This window comes from Solea senegalensis, linkage group LG8 (assembly GCF_019176455.1).
Source record: "Solea senegalensis isolate Sse05_10M linkage group LG8, IFAPA_SoseM_1, whole genome shotgun sequence".
Lineage (NCBI taxonomy): Eukaryota > Metazoa > Chordata > Actinopteri > Pleuronectiformes > Soleidae > Solea > Solea senegalensis.
The window spans coordinates 26,290,131-26,298,828 of NC_058028.1; the positions used below are offsets into that span (position 1 = coordinate 26,290,131).

Here is an 8,698-nt window from a genome sequence, read left to right on the forward strand (position 1 = left end):
ACAGTGAGTGGGGGGATATTGGCAGGAGCAGACTCACGAGGGAGGATCGAGACAGGGGAAGTTCCCACAGCCGAGATGTTACATGGTGAACCCGGAGCTCTCGGGGAGGCAGGAGACGTGGCGACCTGAAGTCATGGACGTTACCACTAGAAGAGCAAAACAATCTGACGCTGGTGACTGAGATGGCAAAAGCTTAAGAAGGCTCCTGATTGCTCATCAGGAGCAGGTGAGGATGAGCTGCCGCAGGTGTTGTTGATCACCAGCGTCATCAGTGGAAGTAGGTCAGCCACGCCTCCTGCAGAGAGGGGAGAGAGGGGGAGAGAGAGCAGCACGGAGGAAGATAACAAACAATAAGGATAATAGTGGTGGGGGAGAGTGGGATCGTGACAGCTTACCCTCCTTTTCACCACTCCACACCGACTGCTACTGTCAAGAGTTTCCTACTAAAGGCATTGAAACATCTAGTTCTATTAGGTTTACTTTAATTTTCAAATAGGTAATTTTCTCTTACCTAAAGGACAGCACCACGTCCTCAGTTGGTTCCATCTTGATGCCTGTGCCTGCTTTCCTCACAGCAAATATTTTCAACAGAGGTAGGCCCACAGAACCCAGTCAGGGGCGATTCTAGGATTGTTAAGTAGTTTTAACTGATATACTGTACAGTTCAGCACTGTTTGACTTGATTTCTGTGTCTTCCTGTGACGGCAGTCTAAACAATCATCGCATAGTACCTACTCAGCGCGCTTGGAACCTCTGCTGAGTAGGTACTAAAAATAGTACCTGGTACTATGCTACTTAAACCGCGCCACGGCGAGGCGAGGCGAGTAGACACAGTGGAAATACGCCATTAGAGAGTGACCCTGGCTCATAACACAATTGTTCATACACGGTGCTTTGTCTCATAAGCTTCTGGTCACTGGAAATTGCACTGGCTTCTCTTGTAAAGTCTTGTAGAGTTCTTTCCATCTGTACTCAATTGGTTTTGTCTCACTGTCAAGACCCAGATGTCTGGCATTGAAATTGAATATGAAGAACTGCATTCGAACTGAGGGAAGTAAAAATGAAATGAGAGAATGAATTATGGTGCTGATTTTTTTCATCTTCTACTGCTTTATCTTCCTTGAGGGTCACAGAGGGGTGCCAGTGCCAATCTCCAGCTAATATAGGGTGAAAGGTCAGGGTCACACCCTGGACAGGTCACCAGTCAATCACAGGGCCGTTTCTCAATATCCATACTTGTGCGTACTTTGCGTACTTGCGTACTCCCGTACTTGTGAAAACGTCATCAGCTTCAGTCCAAGTGCTGTTCCAATTCTCAAGTAAGCGAACAGCGAGGACAGTTCTCAAACCCGGAAGTGTTCTCGCTCCGCCCATTTTTACCAAGTATGCATCGGAGGTGACTTAAGCGTACTTGGGATGGCCATGTATCCCAGAATACATTTCGGCGGAGCATAGCAGCAGATAATAGAAATATTAATCTGAAATAAATATTTTTCTGTGTCCAAGAACAAAGTTTTAACATCATTTGAGGCGAGAAATTAGTCATTTAGAATTCAAACATGTGGTTTGTGTATTAAGGTATGACGTATTTATAGTTTGGCAGCGACGTTTGTCGGAGGTGATCAGCTCCGTCTCTGCGGACGCTCGGCGCTCACTGTGCCCGGCACAGAGCAGCGTTATCTCGGCCTGTCCTGATGAAATGATCCGCTGGCTCAGACGTCGCTGTCATTAGATGCTTGGTGTGATCCATAGATTTGTTGTTGATGTGTTATTTTGTTTTTAATGGAAACGTTTTGACCTGACAGTTTGAAAGTTTGTTTATTGTTAATGTTTGATTTATTTTAACTTTGAATTTTACATTTATATTAAAATCGCACGGTCATTGTATCTGTATTCAAATATATTATGTAAATATTAAATATGTAGAGTAGTATATATTTGTACAAGATATACATTTAGAGTAGTACATATACATATATATACATATACTACTCTACAATCAGAATCAGAATCACCTTTATTGTCATTATACAGTGTACAACGAGATTAAAGGACAGCTCTAGTAGTGCAAGTGAAGAGATAAAAGAAGAAACAACAAAACAGTGCACCAATACCTTCGATAAAATTTAGAAGGATATGTAAAAAAGTATTTCAAGTATTTACAGTGGGAGCCAGTAAGGGAAATATGCAGTATATGATATATGCATACAGTACATTATACAGCAGAGTGGATAGTTATTTTATATATTGCACTTAGTAAAAGGAGAGGAAAGTTGCACGTTTACAATACAGTACATACAATACAATGCTGTAATATCTATTTTCCACATTGTATTGTATATTTTAATAGAAATTAATTTTTAAGTTAAATATTTTAAATGTGAAAATAATAACAACATATAGAGGCATTTATTAAAAGTATTTCATATGTTCATTTATCAACACTGTAGGTGGCGTTAATGAGGCTGCAGCACTTGGCGCAAGCCACCATTCAAACAGAACAATACATACATACTTGCTTACTTGAGTATTGAGAAACAGCCACATACTTGTGTACTCCCGTACGTGGCAAGTATATACTCCCAGCGTACTTCTCAAGTTTATACTTCCCAAGTAAGCAAGTACCTACACAGTAAAAAACGGAGTGTCAAAATCAAGTCAACCTTTTTTAACCTAGATGGAGTATTTACAGTAGCGGACCGGGGGGTTTCAGTCAGGGCCTTCAGTAAAAAAAAAACACACCACTGCGCATCTATAGGCTACTGCATCACTACACCACATCTTCCGTTATGTCACTCAGCAAACGAATTTTCACAAGCCACTATATGACACAAAAACAAGCTTCCACATAAGCACAGCTACGCGGCGGAACACGTCCTCGGCACTATTTATGATCAACAGTTTTGTCCTCACCACTTCTAAAAAATGTTATAAATTTATCATTAACACTCCAACTACCGTAAATGATGTACCTCTTCGGTGTAGGTCTTCCTTGTGTGGCAGGAGTCAATAAAATTGTGTTTTGTCTTTGAAGTTGGTGGGCCAAGCCGTGTTCAACCCAGACCCTTCACTGCTGACAAAGTGCTATCTGATGAGCATGTGGAAGCAGCTATTGCCGTTTTGAAACACTCTGCTGATGAAGACACCATCCGTGAGAAGATGAAAGCTACCTTCATTTATCGTCAGTCAATGGTCAACAATGAGAAGAGAGCAGGGGATGTGTTCTCGGTCTTCCCAAGATTACTAGACACACCTGGACTGGTAAGACATCTCCAGTTGTTCAAAATATGAAAGCAGCTAAATTAAGTTTCCTCAAATGTGGACGTCACACATGCAGTGTGTCACATCACCCCTTTATTTGCACTGTATTTTTGCATTACAGATAGAACAAGATTTCAGATTGCTGTTTGGGGAGGCCACAGCCAACAAATTCCTGGAAAAGTGGCCCACTAATCTGAAAAGAAAAGTGATAACAGAAAGCCATGGACTGGTACCGACCACAGAGCTCTTGGATTTAATGCGCAATGCTGAGTCAACTGCTGAAATTGAGAATGGTATGACTGGGACTGTTTTTAATTGCTATTTTTTTTTAATTGTGCCAATTTAATGTACATGTGGCATATATATTTAATATTTTACACATCTTACATTCTTATATATTACAGTGTGTATTTTTGTTTGATTATTTCTGGAATTAGGCACAATAAGACATTTCACTGTGCATTGTACTATTGTTGGGATTAGGGGCGTGATTGGTTATGAATTTAGAATATAAATAATTAATTAATTATGAAATAATTAATTTCTTATAAAAGTTGAGTAAAACTCAAATCGGGGCACCACTCCTCTCAAACAGAGGAGAACAATCGGTTCTGAATGAACCATTAATTCATAACCTCCAAAAACAGTCTCATAAATTAAGCCGACTACCAATTTGGATTATGATTAATAATTAACTTAATAATTGATCAATCACAATACATCAATAGTTAGGTGAATTGAAGGATTGGATCTTTATTGACTGAGTTTTGTGACACTCTTTGTCTTTGAGCAAGGGGCCATGTGTTCTCCATCCAAGATGCATGTGACTCCATCTTGAATGAGCTGATCCCCAACACTATGTATAAAGATGTATCTGACAAGTAAGTCTTATCTTGTCTTATCTTAATGCTAAGATGATGTCTGTTGGTCTGTAGGCTGGGACAGTGACATGTCTGCTATCTTGCTGCTCCTCCATCTCCTACCACCATCTGCACAGGGAAGGAAGAGGCCGGGGAAGGTGTCGGCATGTCAGGCTGTGGAACACCTCATCAGATTCATAAAAGTATGATGAATAGCTGTTAAAAATATAGTTTTCATCACCTCAGTTTCATGCACAGTGATCTGTTGTGAGTGGTTGGTCACTAAGTATTGCTGTTGAATGTTTGTTTGTTTGTAGGCTGGAACCAGTGTACAGCAGCACCTGGATAACATCAGCCAAAGCAGCCAGCCATACCTCCTCGCTCAGGGGCCTGCAAGAAGCAGCATTCACACCTTCTTTATTGTGATTGACAAGTATGCGCTACCATTTAAGGCAACATGTTCAGTGGGAGCCCTAGACGACCTCTTTAAGGCCCATTACGTCTTTGGTACCTCTTACAGCTCTTCCTTGGCCAATGTTTTCACTTTTCTCCAAACAACCATTTACAACATTGATGTTGGGGAAACAAGGAAACTCCCAGAGTTGCAGAGCTGTGAGCAAGAATGGTGCGTTAGTGTCAAATAATGAAGTTAATGTTTTAAAATAAAATAAAATAATGTTTTCTTTGCACAAGTGACCATGGGAGACCAAACGGCCTTATAAAGCACCTTAAAGGTGACATAGAATGCTTGTATCACACATATATGTTAGTTATGGAGGTCTGCTTACATATATTAAATTGTTTTCATGATTAAAACCTCCTAATCGCTGCAAACGAGCCGATCAAAATATCTCCTCACTGAGGCTCTCGTCAGCCGCGCTGTTTCAGACCAAAACCACACCCTAGAATGTGGACTGTGTTGATTGGCCAGCCAACGAGAGCTTTCCCACTGTCCTGTGATTGGCCAGGTACCTGGAAGTGACGTAATAGATAGGCCAGCTCTCAGATACACAGCTCCCCCTCTGGCACGGTGGATGCTCTGCATCTCAGCAGCTACAACGAGAGTAGTTCTTCTTCTTCTGCGGTTGAATGTACACAACCGGATGTGCCCGGACTAGTGCCGCACCAGGAGGCGCTACGGTGGTGAGAGGAGTGGTGAGGATTTTTGATGACGACATCAAATTAAGGAAGTGCCGATCCGCTTCGCAGAGCCCAGGAAAACAATACAATACTATTTTCTCAACAGTGGCTGAACTGTTTGTTCTGAAACTTTAGGGTTTCATAAACGAGGTAATGACGCAGATACACACACAAACGCAGCATTAATTGGAGCTTCCGGTCTATGTGGGCTGGAGTTGGATGTTCTTTTGGTAGCTTTTCAGGCTTTAGAAAGCATCTGAATAAGTGCCATGTAAGCGGTTCAGAAAGTGATTTTTCACCACACCAAAGTGTCTAGTGTAATGCCACTGATGTTGTAGTGTCGTCTGAACATTTGGAGGTACAGTCCACCTTATCTTCAGCACACCTTGTAAATAGTTGTGCAGCAGTAATTTCTGATTTAAAGGCAGCAGGTGTAAGCCAAATTGTAGTGAACTCTGTTGTGATGTCAATGGAAGAGATTGTTCAAGATATATGCTAAGATGCTAAAAAAAACTGTCATTAAGCATGTATTTGGTGATGAAAGAGAAACTGAAATGTGCAAGAAAGTTGAAGCATGTTTTGAGGAGTTACAGAATCCTTTCACAGTTCTTAATTCAAAATACAAACGATCAAAATTTTTATCAGGCAAGTGGGAAACAGTGGAACCCATTGAATTTGTAATTGGCTCAAGATTTGACACAAGGAGAAATAAAAAGACTGGAACATATGAACAGACAGTCGTTCAAGATAAATTCATGTATGTTCCCATTTTATCTACATTGGAGTCAATATTTAAAATTCAGTATGTTGCAGAAATGTTGAAAAGCTCAGACACTGATGACTCAATACTCAGAGATATTCATGATGGATCTTTTTTTAAGACTCACCCTCTGTTTTCAACGGAAAAGCACACAGTGCAGATACAGATGTTCTATGATGACTTTGAGGTTGCAAATCCTCTCAGTTCCAAGTGAGGTATTCATAAATTGGGTGCAATATATTTTACCTTAAGAAACTTCTCTCCAAAATGAAATTCTCTTTTGGCCAACATACACCTGTGTGCCTTATTTCATGCACAAGATCTTAAAAAGTATGGTTTTAGTGAAATTCTTGCTCCTGTTGTTCGAGATATTAAAGTTTTAGCGAATGATGGTATTCAATTTCAATTCAATTTTATTTGTATAGCGCCAAATCATAACATACATTATCTCAAGGCACTGTACATAGACAACATCAAGGATAGCAGAGAACCCCAACAGTTCACACAATGAGCAAGCACTAGGCATCAGTGGAGAGAAAAAACTCCCTCTTAACAGGAAGAAATCTCTGACAGAACCAGGCTCAGAGATGTGCGGTCATCTGCCTCGACCGGTTGGGGTGAAAGGAAAAATGGGGGACAGTGGAGAGGTGGGGGACAGAAAATGGGGGGAGAGAAAGGACAAGAGGGAGATGAGGGAGAGACAGAAGAGAGAGAGGGAGACCAGCAGCAGATACACAACAACTGTATCAGGTTACAAGTTTATACAGTTGCTGATATCGACTTTTTAATTACAAAATAATAATAATGGTGACTATAAGCATAGCCTCCAAAACTGGATCTTGATCCTGCAACCTGCATGATGAGAATACAGAGAGAGAGAGGCAAGGAAGGAAAGACACAATCTAGGGAGAGAAAGAGACAGGGTTAATGACATATAAAAAGTCATAATCAAATCCTGAGTGTGAGAGAGTGAATGTGCGTGTACCACAGGAAAATCCCCCAGCAGTTTAGTTCTATAGCAGCATAACTAAGAGATGGTCCAGGTTTCCCTGAACCAGCTCTAACTATAAGCTTTATCAAAAAGGAAAGTTTTAAGTTTAACATTAAATACAGAGAGAGTGTCCGCCTCCCGAACTATCATTAGAAGCTGGTTCCACAGGAGAGGAGCCTGGTAACTAAAGGCTCTGCCTCCCATTCTACTCTTACAGACTCTGGGAACCACAAGTAAACCTGTATTTTGTGACCTAAGTGGTCTATTAGGGTGATAGGGTAAGACTAGGTCTGTAATGGCATATTGCATGCACACAGACGTTTCTTTAGGTCACACAAGGTTCAGTGGTTAGTTGTTTCTTGGGTCACACGAGGTGTAGAGGGCAATTATAAGTTTCCCGTTTCATCTCAAGGTCCCTGTCCTCCCAAGAAACTCCCTGTTCTCTACTGATATCTGCTAGTTTCTCACAACAGCTTATTGGCATCATATCAGACAACTACTCAAACCTTCTGTTCTTCTATATCACGTACACATACTGCTGAAGACATGTTTATATACGCCTTGTTTCTCTCTGCTCAGTGTTGTTTACTTTTACTCTTCAACTCTGTAAACTGTGCTCCTCTGGTTGCAACTCAGATTAAATCAACTTGCTTGTATTCATCCGACTCAGTTCTCGTGCTTCATCTCACTCACAAAAGTTCCCACAACAATTTGGTGTCAGAAGTGGGATCGTCTGAGAGTCCGTCGGGATCAAAAGGACGTCGGCAGCGCGCACCTGGAATCCAGGAGATCTTCCTCTACCTCCAACCAAGTATTCAGAGAGAGGGGACCGGCGATCCAATTGATTGACTGACTGGCTCCACGACGATCCAAGATAAAGTCCGTTTGAGACGGTGAGATGTTGACTTTCCAAATTCCAAATTTACCAATGATTCATGAATAATGACAATGATTCTGTAATCAATAGAGAAAAGTTTTTTTTTTATGTATTTTCTGAGTCTGTGGATACTTGCATTACTGCTGGTCATCATTTTCCATCGTTTACTTCCTTTTTGTTTTGGAACATTGACACGGAACTGTCATGTTGTAGGTTTTGATTGAAGGGGTTTACACCCTTTAAATTGAAACTGAGTTTGTAGGTATAGGTTTTTATAACCTGATACTGAGTTTGTAGGTACAGATTTTTATAATCTGATACTGATTTGTAGGTACAGATCTTTATGGTCTGATACTGAAGTAGGTGAGAACTTTCCACTCTCACTGAGGTAGGTGAGAACGTTCCATTCTCACTGAAGTTAGGTGTGGGTTATAGGCGTCAAAGACCTACACCTAGGATTATTTACTAGAAGTCAGGGACTTACCGGTAGACAGGGTCTATACGAGGTAAATAATCAAAAGAGTCAGGGACTCTTGGTAAAAAGGAAACATGGGTACCCAAGGAAGTAAACGAGCGAAAAATGATCCAGACAGTCCAATTATTCTGGCCATGAAACAAAAATATGGGGATCAAAGTGTTGAATGTTTGAATTACTGGGTAACAAATCATGGATTCCCAGAAGGGGGATCGTTGAGTAAAAATCAACTGAAAAAATTACGTGAAAGTCTTGAGAAAGAAAGACGGACAATTATGAGCAAAAAGAGAGTGAAAAGTGATAAAATGAGAGAGATTGAAAAGAATGAAGGATG

The 8,698-nt window shown here is 40.8% G+C and overlaps 1 protein-coding gene across 2 annotated transcripts; it reads left to right on the forward strand.

The window, feature by feature from the left end:
- Window positions 1–236: 236 nt before the first annotated feature.
- On the forward strand, window positions 237–4,894 carry LOC122773835. 2 transcript variants are annotated; one of them, XM_044032784.1, is made up of 5 exons: window positions 237–593; window positions 3,035–3,261; window positions 3,383–3,554; window positions 4,176–4,324; window positions 4,439–4,894. In XM_044032784.1, exons 1-5 carry the CDS (start codon window positions 551–553, stop codon window positions 4,763–4,765), a joined length of 918 nt encoding a protein of 305 aa, XP_043888719.1. In that variant the 5' UTR covers window positions 237–550; the 3' UTR covers window positions 4,766–4,894. The 2 variants fall into 2 exon arrangements, with proteins under 2 accessions (XP_043888719.1, XP_043888720.1); XM_044032785.1 differs by having other exon boundaries at window positions 4,197–4,324.
- Window positions 4,895–8,698: the final 3,804 nt, after the last annotated feature.

Coding starts and splice junctions, on each gene's coding strand:
- LOC122773835 (XM_044032784.1), top strand. CDS start 551: ATGCCTGTGCCTGCTTTCCTCACAGCAAATATTTTCAACAGAG. Junction 594..3,034: donor AGCAAATATTTTCAACAGAG/GTAGGCCCACAG, acceptor TTGTCTTTGAAG/TTGGTGGGCCAAGCCGTGTT. Junction 3,262..3,382: donor TACTAGACACACCTGGACTG/GTAAGACATCTC, acceptor TTTGCATTACAG/ATAGAACAAGATTTCAGATT.